The sequence below is a fragment of the Protopterus annectens genome, chromosome 3.part0 (assembly GCF_019279795.1).
Source record: "Protopterus annectens isolate FY-2018-M chromosome 3.part0, PAN1.0, whole genome shotgun sequence".
NCBI classification, from domain to species: Eukaryota; Metazoa; Chordata; order Ceratodontiformes; family Protopteridae; genus Protopterus; species Protopterus annectens.
The window spans coordinates 830,687,681-830,701,767 of record NC_056731.1 but is presented as its reverse complement, the minus strand read 5'-3'; the positions used below and the strand labels follow the sequence as shown (position 1 = coordinate 830,701,767).

The 14,087-nt window shown below is 41.8% G+C and overlaps 1 protein-coding gene across 1 annotated transcript in view; it reads left to right on the top strand.

The window, feature by feature from the left end:
- The window catches only part of CDYL (chromodomain Y like), a 758,082-nt gene extending 745,395 nt beyond the window's left edge, over positions 1-12,687 (top strand). Inside the window, exon 7 of the mRNA XM_044065168.1 lies at positions 11,195-12,687. Coding sequence (XP_043921103.1) covers positions 11,195-11,353 — 159 coding nt within the window. The 3' untranslated portion in view covers positions 11,354-12,687. The remainder of the gene's footprint in view (positions 1-11,194) is intronic.
- The last annotated feature ends 1,400 nt before the right edge of the window (positions 12,688-14,087 follow it).

Below are 14,087 nucleotides of genomic sequence, written 5' to 3'. Positions count from 1 at the left end.
ATAATTCTCATTGCTCCGTTCTGGCCTCGTCAAATTTGGTTTCCCTTTCTATTGCATCACCGCATTCGGGGACCTTGGATGCTGGACCCAGAGCCAGATCTACTGACTCATTCGTCAGGAGTTCCTCACCCATCCCTGGAATCTCTCCATCTAGCAGCTTGGCTGCTCCCCTTTTTAGCCAGGTCAATTCCCCTTACATCGGCGGTTCAGGATATTTTGGTAGCTTCTCATAAAGTTTCCACTACAAAGACTTACACCAGTAAATGGAAACGTTTTGTCTTCTGGGCGGAGTCACATCAGTTAGACCCTGTTACAGCTCCGTTAAACAAGGTTTTAGAATTCTTGACTGAATTATTTCATGAAGGAGCTTCCCCGGCTACTTTAAGAGTACAGTTAGCTGCCATTTCTAACTATCATATAGAAGAATGTGGTGCGCCTATTATGGCTCACAGACATTGTAAAGCCTTTTTAAAAGGTTCCTTTCATATCAGACCACCAGTCAGAAGTCCGACATCACCGTGGAATTTAAATTTGTTGCTTTCTAAATTAATGTTGCCACCCTTTGAACCAGCTTCAAGTTGCACGTTGAAATTTTTGTCATGGAAAACATTATTTCTAGTGGCCATCACATCTGCTAGACGAGTGTCTGAGCTTCAGGCCCTTTCGGTCAAACATCCTTATTTAATATTTCATTCTGACAGAGTATCCCTACGCACTAATCCATCCTTTCTTCCCAAAGTTTGTTCCTCTAGTAATATCAATCAGTCCATTGAATTACCCATTTTCTTTAAAAACCACTCCAATAAATTGGAGTATATGTTGCACAAACTAGACGTCCATAGACAACTCAGATTTTATTTGGATAGAACAAAAGATCACAGGAAATCTGATCAACTATTTGTAGCTTTTGCTGACAGCAGAAAGGGTCTTGCAGTTACAAAACGAACTCTTTCTAAATGGCTAACTGACTGTATCACATATGTTTATGAAGCCTCTGACCAAACTTTATCTGCAAAACCCAGAGGACATTCTACCAGATCAGTGTCTACATCTTTGGCTCACGCAGCTCGCTTACCTTTAGACACTATTTGTGCGGCTGCTACTTGGGCTAAACCACATACATTTATCTCTCATTACAAAGTGGACAGGGTTTCTAGGGATAGGGCAACCTTTGGTTCCACTGTGCTCAAGAACGTTCTCCCTTGAGTTCCTCAGGATCATGGAGCTAGGGACGCTACCCATGTGTAAGAACAAAGGCGAGATTGAACACTCTCACATAAAGAAGTTATGTCCTTACCATAGCGTTCCATGTGGAGTGTTCATCTCGCCTTGGTTATTACACTCCCACCCTTCCCACCCTTAGGAAGAACGTTCGATTGGTGCCTGGTCTGGAGTATTCTCCTTCTGCTGTTACAGTAGTACTGTTACTATCATACTCGGGGTATGTTTGTATATATGTATATTATGTATATAGTGGCATGTGTGCGTGCGTATGTCTGGTTTGCTTGCAAACTAGATCTGAGGTAAAGGCAGAGGGGGATTGTGGGTATTAGATGTCCTCGAGCTTCTTCTCGATGCAGAGCTTGCAGTCGGCCGGCACGGAGCCGAGGATCGGCTCCGAACCCATGTGTAATAACCAAGGCAAGATGAACACTCCACATGGAACGTTATGGTAAGGACATAACTTCTTTTTAAGGTCACTGAATTATTTGGCACATTTCATGAGACTGCAGAGGGACCTGAATAAAAAAACTGTCAGATAACTCTCTCAGGATCCATTCCTGAAGAGGTGAAAGCATCCGTCACCTCTCAGTTGGCTACGCTACAATCAGTATCCAACTCCTCCATGAGGCTCATTTCTAATGTAACAGAAGGAACGTCTAGAGCAATGAGTTCAGGTGTTGCCATCAGGAGGTATGCCTTAATGTGATTGTGATTTTGCAGAGCCCTTTAAGTCTTTGTTCATCACAGCTCCTTTTGACAGAATATCTCGTTTTGGCCCCCAAGGTTAAAGATACTTTGTCCAAGTGTGAAAAGGATAGAAATAATCTTTCTGCCACCGGCATATGTTTTTCCACCCCTTGGAGATCCTTTTCAAGGAATTATCGAGGCGGAGTAAAATCTGGTTAAAAAAATCCCAAGGATCTTTCCAGGTGGTTCCCCCAGAGGTGGGAGGGGGGACTGTAACAGTAGACAACTGCCCTCATGGCAGAGGTTGCCTACAGAACCAAGGTTTGAGAGATTTCCTTTGATAAACCATTTCATCACTGCTGAAAGGAGGCCAATTGTCCCCCTCATGAAGCAATCAGGGGTTGTTTGTCCCTGCACCGGAGAGCCTGACTAGAAATTATAAAAGATACTTGGGTGCAGAGGATCATTTCCAGAGGTTATGTAATACCATTTTCCCTTTATTCTCCCAATTCAAGAAAATTCTCAGATGTTCCACCCAGTCAGAGGGAGCAAGCAGCAGTTCATATTTAAAAAGTTGCTAGAAAAGAGTCATCCAAAGGGTCCCCACAGACCAGGTAGTTTTTATTGCTAAAGAAAACGGGACTGGAGACTAATTCTCGATCTCAGCGTCTTAAACAAATCCATTTAAAAGACAAGTTCCAGATGGTCACAGTTCAGTCCAATCTTTGTTTTTGGAAAAGGAGGATTGGATGTGCTCAGTATATCTTCAGGATGCATACTATCATGTAAAGATGAACAGGCCATCCAGAAGATTCTTGCGCTTCCAGCTGGGAGCCAGTCACTATCAATTCAGAGTTCTTCCCTTTGGTCTTACCAGAGCCCCTAGGATGTTTACAAAACGCATGGCAGTAGTAGCAGCTCACTTGGGACTGCAGGGAATCCAAGTGTTTCCATTCTTGGACGACTGACTTATCTCCTCCCCGATAGGCAGCAGCTCATTTTGGCAATAGAAAAAGTGATCCAAACATGTGCTTTACTAGGAATAACCATAAACTACGAAAAGTCTCATCTAGAACCTAGTCAAAGTCTAGAGTTCGTAGGAGCACAGCTCGATGCAAAATCAACTGTATCCTCACTTCACCTCTCCAGGGTTCAGACAGTAAGATCACAAGTAGAAAAGATAGCTTGCGGTACCAAAATCTCAGCCCCGCATGGTCGTTCAGGCATTGCGGTCAGTGGTGGCAGTAATAACATTATTACCTTTAGCCATATTTCACATGAGTTCTCCAATGGATACTGGCCTCTGAATAGTCAATACTTACTTTCTTATCTGCAATGATACAGATCACCAGCTTATGCAATAGGGGTCTAATGTGGTGGATTTGGTCAGAAGAGTCTTTACAAGGCTGTTTGTTCATTCCCCCACAGCCCAACTCCTTTGTGACCATGGATGCTTCCCAGCTAGGGTGGGGGGGCCCATTACCTGCGAAAGGCAGTCCAAGGCGCATGGTCCCCGAAGAGGCCCTTTTGTACATCAATATCCTTGAGTTGAGAGCAGAGTGGTTTGGTACATCAACAAGTGAAGAGGAACCAGATCTTGCCCCTTGTGTCAAGAAGTGCTCAGGACTTTGGAGTGGGCGATCTCTTGTTCCAGGGAAGTCCAGCATGTTAACAGGTACATGCCACTACCTCACGAATATGGTCCCTCAACAAGAACACAGCAGAATTGATTTTCCAACAATGGCGCCAACCTTGCTGCAATCTTTTTGCATCTCCCCTAAACAACAAGTGCAACAGCTACTTTGCCCGAATACTTCCATAGGGCGAGTCACCGAGGGATGCTGTTCTCTGTGATTGGCCCCCCAGTCTACTTTATGCTTATCCCCCACTTCCTTTGATTCCAAAGTTCCTACAGAGAGCTGCCAAGTTGAAGACCGAAGTAATCCTCATTGAACCCTATTGGCCTCGACAGATTTGGTTTCCCTTCCTATGGCCTCATTATTCATCAGCCTTGGATTCTGGACCCAGCTCTAGATCTGCTGTCTCACCCGGCAAGCATGATGCACTCAGACCTTCCCAATCTCAAGCTGACAGCGTGGTTTCTCCTTTTCAGTAATAGCCAGACAGCCTATGCGCTTTTCTCCTGTCCACCACGTTATCCTCCCTTAAACCAACTACAAGGAAACTTTATGCTAGCAAATGGAAAAGATTTGTCCACTGGGCTCTTCAAAATGATGTGGAACCTTTTTCTGCCCCGCTTCATAATATTCTTGATTTCTTGACTCTTCTTTTCAATAAAGGAGCTAGTTCTTCGACAGTTACAGTTCAGTTGGCAGCAATTTCTAATTTCCATATTGGATTTGATGGTTCCTGACTCACTTTGCATAAGCTTTGTAAAACCTTTTTGAGTCACACTTCTGTTAAAACCCCCGCCCTGTTTAAAGATCCTACACCTCCATGGGATCTAACTCTGATACTGCAAACCCTGGTTCACCCACCCTTCCAGCCAGCACATGACTGTGACCTTAAATTTCTTTCTTGGAAAACTTTGTTTTTGGTAGCCATCTCATCAGCTAGACACATTTACGAAATTCAAGCCTTATCTATGAAACCCCCATGTCTAATTTTTCATAAAGATAGTTGCATTACAAACTAATGCATCCTTTTTGAACAAGATAATTTCAGTCTAACATTATCCAGTCCATCAATTTACCAGTTTTCTTTCCAAATTTTTCAAACAAAGGCAAATATTTCTTACCTTTATTGGATGTTCAGAGGCAACTGCATTTCTGTTTACATAGAACAAAGGACATCAGAAGCACAGACCAGTTATTTGTTACTTTTGCTGATATGAAACTGGGTAAACCAGTATCCAAATTTACTCTCGCCAGATGGCTTACTGGCTGCATTTCCTTTGTGAGCAAGTTTGTGCCCATTCAACCAGGTCTGTATCAATTTCCTCAGTTTTTCATTCGAGGGCTTCCATGGATGAAATATGTGCAGCAGCAACTTGGGCTTCCCCTCATTCTTTCATCACTCTTCTACAAAGTGGATTTGGTATCCAGAAGTAGAGCATCATTTGGCTCAATGTGCTTAGGAATGTCTTGCCTCGTGTCCACCCTGGGGCTTAGGTAGCTGGGGATGCTGTCCCATCAGTTGAGGACAGAATGAAAATAGAGTAGATCAGATAAAGAAGTTATGTACTCTCTCTGCTGTCAGTTTTCATTATTCCTCAACTCCCCACCCATCAACCCCCTCCTTTTGGCCTTTCTGGAAGAGTGAGTGGATATGAAAGAGTTGGCATAATCCAAACATGACAAAGCTCCAGATGTAGCCTTGTCTAACCTTTTCCTGTTTCTCTTGTGTTTTTTGTATAAAGGTTGTTTCTATATGCTTTAGCTAGCAAACAAGATCTGAGGTAGTTGGGGTTGGTGCATTCTGGGTAAGGGAGAAGCTCAAATTCCAAGTTGCCACAAGCTTTTGCAAAGGCTTAGTCAGAACCAATGTATGTTCATGTTTCACTGTTGCAGTCATTACACTTGGGTTATCCTGCTGGCAGGCTACCCACAGTCGGCCTGAATTCCAAAGTCTTGGTCCGGCGTCGGTTGCTGTCACCTCTTCCCTGACGTCAGTGCGCCAGGGGTATAAAAGATGCAGCCAACGCCATTTTCTTCAGTCTTTCTTGCTGCGCGGTGCCCGAAGCAAAAGCAGTTCGCAAGTGCTGGTCGGCCGACTCCTGAGATTTTCGAAATTGAATTTCAGATCCGAAGTCTTCTATAAAGCTAAGTACCCCATTGGGGAAACTTTTTTTCTTGCCCCAGACCGATGTCAGAAAAAGTTAACAATTGTATTTCTTGTGGGAAGCAAATACCTCATAAGGATTTTCATTCTTACTGTGTTCCTTGCCTAGGCCCTGACCACGACATTGGTAGTTGTCGGTTTTGTGCTAGATTCAACCAGCGCACTATTAAGCGTCGGTATGATTTTGCTTTTCATTACTTTGGCCGAAGGTTTAACAATATAATGCCGTCGGGACAACCACAATTCATAAAAAGCGCAAGGAAAAAGAAAAGGACAGGCATCCGAGGTCCAAAGCCAACGACGAAGCCTCTTCTAGGCCAGTCAACAGCTCTCAGTGAGGCTCTTTCGCAGCCCCTGACACCCACTACCTCAGAGCCACAGGCCGCCTCCGACTCCCACGAGGAGACAACTAGGCCTCTGGATACTCAAGGTATTGGGCCTTTGGAAACTAATCCCTCAGATGGGTCCGGAGTCGCTGAGCAGGCGTCGGCTTCTGAGGGTGTTTTCAGACCTACACAGATTTATATCAAGCGAACTTCAGCATCCAAGACAAAGACTAAAACTGTTTTAAAGACAAGGAACCAAGTACAGCATTCTAAAGGACAGACTTCCATGCCTAAGAAACAGATGCTCAAAATGGCCGAAGACCTAATTACTTTGATCAGGGGTTCCTATTCCCCTCCTGATAAGAGGCCTAGGCAAGATACTGAATATGACTCCTCTGATCAGGTTTCCATTTCCTCTGACTCCTCTTCAGAACAGGGATACTCTATTCCTCCCTATGAGGATTCTGATGCTGAAGAATCTATTCCTTCAGCTTCTCCTCCTGAAGATTACTCATTTGGGGAAACCCTGCATACCATGAGGGAGCATTTCCACTGGGAGAGCCAAGATTATTCAGATTCTAAGAAAGTGCTCAGAGACTTTCTTCTATTACCTCAGCACAGACCTCAGCACAGACCTCTTGCTATTCCACATTGTAGATGATGTATTTTCAGAGTCCGGCCTGTCTCCCAACTCTCTACCTCCTGCACCTGTTAAGCCAGACAGATACTTCAGGGTTCCAGATTCTCATAAATTTCTATATAAAAACCCTGCTGCTGACCCAGAAACTATTTCTCAGGGCCCCAAAGGTGTCAAGGCTGCTACTGCAAAAAACCCTGTCCCCTCAGATAGAGATTCTAGGGCACTGGACAGATGAGGGAAAAAAGTATACACTTCTGCTACCTTGGCTGTAAGGGCTTTAAATTGTCAGTTTCATATGCTTAAATATCAGCAATACTTAATGTCTCTGTTAAAACAGAAAATGTTGACAAATTCTGAATGTTCTTAGAACAAGGAATTGCAGGATTTACTGCATGCAGCTGAACAAGTGGGAAAACATACTTTGCAATGTGGTTATGATTCACTGGAGGCCTCTTGCAGGGCAGCTATAACAGGTTCTGTTATTAAAAGGCATGCTTGGTTAAAGGAACAGACTCTGCCTGATCATGTTAAAGAAAAATTATTGGATGCTCCATTACAGCATGATACTTTCTTTGGCGTTAAGGCAGAAGAGGTGTTGAAGAAAATGGAGGATAAATCTAAATCTATGCAGACAGTGAAGGATTTCTTACAGGTACAGCCACCCACATTTAGCAGGAACTAGCCTTCTAAGAATTGGTCCTTTCCCGTGTCAGGCCACAAAGAGACAGTTACAGACACCCTAGATGCAGACAACAGCCCCAGGGCTCTTACAGACCCAAACAATGGGGTGCTTCTACCTCCAAAAGCGGAGAAGACAAATCACAGCCATATAGGAAACAGTCCCAATGACTTTTCTCTGCCAATGCCAAGCATTTTTCTTTTGGCAGCACTCTTAGGGGGAAAGCTGGCACTTTTTTCACAAAATTGGCACACGATCACCCAGGACAAATGGGTCCTAAATATAGACTCTCAGGGCTACACGTTCCACTTTCACACCCTTCCAAAGGCAAAAGGTATGCCAGACCTGCCATACAATCAGTGGGCAGAGGCACAAAAACAAGTTTCATCTCTCATGGACATGAGGGCTATTCAGCCAGTGCCACAACAAGAACAGGGACAAGGATTTTACTCAAGACTTTTCTTAGTACCAAGAAAGGACAAAGCATGGAGACCAATTCTGTACCTGTCGATTCTAAATACTTTTCTGGACGTTCCGAAATTCAAAATGTTGACTCTGCAACAGCTTATGCCCATGCTGGGCAAGAAGGCTTGGCTTGTAACTCTGGACCTCAAAGAGGCATACCTGCATGTCCCAATCAGACAATCTTTCAGAAGATACCTCAGATTCATAGCTGGCTCAATGCACTACCAATTCTGTGCACTACCCTTTAGCTTAAATACTGTGCCCAGGGTCTTCACAAAATGCCTGGCACCAGTAATTGCATTTTGCAGACAAAGAGGAATTCAAATATATCCCTATTTGGACGACTGCCTTATTCAAGCAGAGACCAAAGACATTCTACTAAAACATCTGGCGTTTGTAAAAGATTACTTATTTGCCTAGGGTACACAGTAAACAAAAATAAATCAAAACTAGTACCCTCTCAAGAGATAATATTCCTAGGTGCAAGCTTAAATACAACTGCCCAGATGGCTTATCTCACGCCAGACAAACAAAGGCAACTGACTTCTTACTTCGAAAGAATAGCAACAAAGACCCAGTTATCTGCAAGAAATAATCTGCAGGCTCTGGGCTACATGGCCTCCTGCATTCTGCTAATTCCATATGCAAGACTGCATATGAGGAAACTACAATGGTATCTAGAAAGTGTTTGGACTCAACGTTGCCACAGCCTGGAAGCATTCATTTCACTCATTCCCTGCCTGCAACAGGAGTTTCAATGGTGGGCACAGGCCTGTCACCACAACAAGGGACAGCCATTCACTTTACCCACAGCTAGGCAAACACTAAGAACAGATGCATCAGATTATGCCTGGGGGGCCCACATGGCAGGAACATGTATTCAGGGCACATGGCCCCCAAGTCAAAGGCATCTTCACATCAATCAAAAAGAGATGCTAGCTGTACAAAATGCCCTGACCGCCTTCAAGGACCTACTTCATCCAGGACAGCTGCTAAAGACGGACAACACCACAGTTATGTGGTACATAAACAAGCAGGGGGGCACACATTCCTACCCCTTCTGCAGACAAGCCATGATTTTGTGGAACACAGCATTGACCTACCAAGTACACCTGCAAGCACAATTCCTGCCAGGAAAAACAAATGCTGTGGCAGACGAACTAAGCAGAAACCTCATGGATCCTTACGAGTGGAAACTAGATCCACAAATCTTCAGCATAACAAGGAAATGGGGATGCCCAGACATAGATCTTTTTGCCTCCCCTCACAACTGCCAACTTCAGAGATTCTGTACAAGGACTTATCACAAACACGCATTGAAAGTGGATGCCTTGTCATTCAGCTGGAACAACCTTACAGTATATGCCTTTCCTCCACTGCCTCTCCTCCCCAAGGTACTCCTAAAGGTCAGACAAGAAGCCACAAATTATACTAATTGCCCCAGATTGGCCACGCCAGCACTGGTACCCAATCCTAAGGAGCTTGTCCCGAGGCCCAGCCTGGACATTGCCTCAAATTCCTCATTTACTGACCCAACAAAACAATCCGATCCTGCACAGCCAGCTCAGAACCCTAAATCTAGCTGCATGGTGGATAGTCTAACCATTCAGGATACACCTCTCTCTAAAGCAGTTATGGATGTTATTTTGGAGGCTGGGAGGCCCAGCACCAGGAAATCTTATGCAGAAAAATGGAAGAGATTCTGTGCTTGGAACCAGGCACAAGGAATTGACACTCTTGTTCCAAATATTCCTCAGATTTTACAATATCTAACTGAGATACTGAACAAAGGCCTATCCTCATCGATTAAGATCCATGCCTCTGCCATTTCAGCTCATTACAATACAGACCCACCTATTTTTTTCACATCCATTGCTTAGGCAGTTCCTCAGGGGGGCCAAAAACATAAGACCTCCAAGGAGAGCACCAATACCTGCATGGGATCTCAATTTTGTCTTGGAAAAACTCACACAGCCTCCTTTCGAGCCAGCCAATACAGCTGAGATAAAATTCTTATCATGGAAAACAGCTCTGCTCCTAGAAATAACTTCAGCAAGAAGAGTCTCAGAGTTGCAGGCATTAATGGCTGTGGAACCTTTTATTATCTTTCATCCGGACAGGGTTTCTCTAAGGACAAACCTAACATTTATGCCTAAGGTAGTGTCCAGTGCGGCTCTTAACCAAACCATTCATTTGCCTACTTTTTTCCCAAACCCACAGAATAAAGGGGAGAGACTTCTGCATTCTTTGGACATACACGGACAGCTACGCTTCTACTTGGACAGAACTAAAGCTTTCAGAAATACTGAGCAACTTTAGAGGCATATGCTGGAGGATCACAAGGAAAGGCTATCTCAAAGCAGACTGTTTCAAAATGGATAGGACATCGCATTTGTTTCTGCAATTCACAACATGGCAAGTCAGTGCCTAAGGGCATTAGACCACATTTTACCAGGGCAGCAGCCACCTCAGCAGCCTTCCTCAGAGGAGTACCAACCAAGGATATTTTGGAGGCTGCAACTTGGACTTCAGTGCACACTTTTACTAAGCACTACCACTTACCTCTTTACTCTAAATCCAGAGCAGGCTTTGCCACTGCAGTTCTGCAGGGCCTTATAGCCACTCCTAATTCTATTTAGACCCAGCCACCCAACCTCAGCTTTGGGATTCAACCCAAGTGTAATGACTGCAACAGTGAAACACGATGAACATAGTACAGTTGTGTACCTACCATAAATGTAGATGTTCGAGTGTATTCACTGTTGCAGTCCAGGTTTCCCACCCACCACCATCCCTCTTTCTTTGCTGGGACTTATCTGTACTTCTCTATCCTATACAACCTGTGTGGTGCATTTGCTTGTAGATGAAGGTATTGTTTATTTTAGTGCATGCTTTTATAAGCAATATTTTTTAGCCTACCCTTTTGGGGGCACCTGACATCTGGGGCAAGAAAAACTGAAAAAATGGCATCGGCTGCATCTTTTATACCTCTGGCGCACTGACATCAGGGAAGAGGCGACAGCAACCGACGCCGGACCAGGACTTTGGAATTCAGGCCGACTGCAGGTAGCCTGCCAGCAGGATAGCCCAAGTGTAATGACTGCAACAGTGAATACACTCGAACATCTACATTTATGGTAGGTACACAACTGTACTTTTGGATTCGAACCCATCAGTTGATGTAAAACGAAAATCGACAACACAGATGGAACATTATGGTGAGTACATAAGTTCATTTTAAGCTCCCTTGCAAAAGGCTTATGCCACCCAAAGAATAAAAATGCAGTGCAGTAAGCTAACTAAAAGAAATTACAAAACTAGTGTTGTAATGTAAAGCTGGTTATTGAATTAAACTTCTCCATTTGTTTGTAGGTACTTGAAGAATCAAAATCCCTAGTGAGAAGTTCCATGGTGAATGACTTGGACCAAGCAAATGACAAGGAATGTGAAGCTTTAAAGAAAATCTGGGGTTCTGCACAAGGAATGGACTCTATGCTCAAATACTTACAGAAAAAAATTGATGAATTTTGAATAAAACTCAGTGCCATACATTAAATTCACAGGCTGGCTGGCTGGCTGGGATCGGACTTCAACTCAGAAAACCTACCAGTTCTTCTGAAGACATTTAGAGCTTTGTTATAAAAGCAAGCCATTGTTCCTTAATTATTATACAAAAACTATAACTTGAAAGCATGAGGACATGCAGTGCACTACAAAACTTCCATCATTATTTAAGTCTTTGGTTGGTTTTTCAAGTGATCAATTCGGAACAGTAGATCTTCAGTAGGATGTTTAAAGAAAAACGGGTAACAGTCTACCCTCACCCTTTATCCCCACTGCCTAACATTAAGTTGAACTCTAAATTTCAGCAACTCCAAGTTCTGAAGATCGCATTATGATATTGTTTACTTACCTCAAAGCAGAAAGTTGTCAGTGGATATCATGGATGTGACCCTTGCGTCTAGGGAAAGTCCTTTGGTTATTCTTTATTTGGAAAAGCTAGTTAACCAGTGTATATATGTATGCTCAGGATTTGTGATAACATATACTTGACCCTTTCTGGTAGAGATTCATTTCTTGTCCTGTTAGGAAAAAACACGGGCTGTTAGGGAGGAAAAAATGTTTGCAGTATTAGTGCATCACTGTATATTTTGTGCCTGAATGCCTACATTGTATTTCAGTGGTTTTTGAAACAATTTCCTTTATTCTTTTAAGAACATATACTCTACCAGTATTGCTGGTGAAAATAGTTTTTCCTTTTGCTAAGGTTATTGGAGCATTACACCAAAAAACTGTTTTGCATTTATACTTAAATGTGTTGGTTCACATACATTCTTATTTAATAAGTTAAGGGAAATGTAGCACAGTATAAAAGGCGTTTTTTCCCCAAAGTTTACCATTTTTTTTAGATATACACTGTTTGCTGTTTTACATTATATGCTACATATTGATTTCATATTATATGGTAAATGTAGCTGCATACTCACATATAGCATATAATGCTGAGAGCCTCTTTGTAAATAGGTAAATGTTTTGTATTCCTTATAGGAGTGGATAGTTTCCTTGTGTCAGATTTCCACATCTACTTAAGTATCTTTGTTACCTTAAATGTATGTATGATGAATGACAAACTAAAACATTATTTTTGTACAGCTGAGGAGTTTTTACTTGGAAATGACCACCTCTCTGAATTTCTGCAAAGTTGAACAATCTGCCTTTACTTTGGATTGATACAATATTTGCATCTGTGGAATCGATTTTTGTTAAGTAGTTGAATTATATATAAATTGTACAACATGTAAAGTTTTATAGAACAAATAATATTCAGCTGTGAAAACTGTTTAAAATAAAACTATTTCTTAATATGTTTGTATTTATTCATTCATGTTTTCATCTCGGATATTATCTGAAAATTACCTTATTTCATATTGGTCCAGTAAGTGTCTTTAAGGTTGTGCATTATCTAAAAATAAAACTCTGCCACTTCCACAAGTTCAGTGGTACCATCAGAAGCAAGGATCAAGTTCTGTGAAACTGTGAACTTTAGAACAAAAAAAGTAAACTTAAAAGACAGTGTAATCATTTCTCCTCTAAAATAATGGATTCCAGATTCATTTATTTGTTGCAGGTTATATAAGCAGTCAGTCTTTTATAATGTTCAGCATACCCACCTAAATCTTCAGACTTTTGATTATATTGTGAGCACTGTTTTGTGTCGTTTAAGGAGTTGCAGCATCTTTTTCAGATTTCTTTAGACCCGACTGATTTTATAACGTTGACTCCAGGGAGGAGTTGGATAATAAATGCAAGTTGGCAGTATGACACCCTTGCATTACAGTACTTTTCAAAGTTTAAAATAAGACAGTAGTGTACGCAGCAGTTCTTGAGATAGAAATATGTAAGAAGTAAGAAAAATTGAGGATGTGCTATCAAGATGATCAGTAATGCTTCAAGGCCAGAGAAGCCTAATAACATGCTCTAGTACCTTAATACAATTAATAGTAGCTTTACTAATAGTTTAAAGGTAAAATACACTCCATGGTTAACATTTTCCATAATGGATTACTCTGTCTACATGCATTACATTATAAAGTTTATCCTTGTATCTGTGCAATGTTTCTGGTTCTGCCAAATTAAAGTTCTGTAATAATACTGTGTCAGTATGACTTAAAAGCAGCAATATCAAAATTAAGGTTCTTTACTTAATCAGTTGTGCAATCTTGCGCAATCTGACTGCGACTTCCAGTAAAAGTGGTGACCGCATTTAGGCCCTCTTTCTTAAAAAATAAAATTGCAGTAATTCTGTTCTTGTAAGACAGTATTTCAGTGAATGAAATAAACCTTTTCTGTACTCTTGAGAGAACTTAAGAGAGAAACCCGTTTAACCCAAACAGAAAGTTACTTAATAAAAAAGTCAAAATTTAAAAAAAAATGGTATTGCAACACATTACATGAAAGCAAAACAGAATGTAGCGATAAAAAATTGATATGGATTGTCATTTTTTGCATGTACATTATAATAAAAATATTAAGGTTGACATTTTAATAATATAATACAGAGCATCCAAAGAAATAAGATTGCATAGTTAGAGAATCAAGTTATATTGTTTTAAATTAGAAGAGTTGAATAGAGAGAGAGGGAAACAAAAGTGAGAAAATAGGGAAAATATATGAATTTAAAGAGATGAGACCATGGTTAGTTGAGAAAAGAATTAAGTTGACAAAGTGTGTCAGAAAAAAAGGAATATGTGGCATGCAAGAGAGG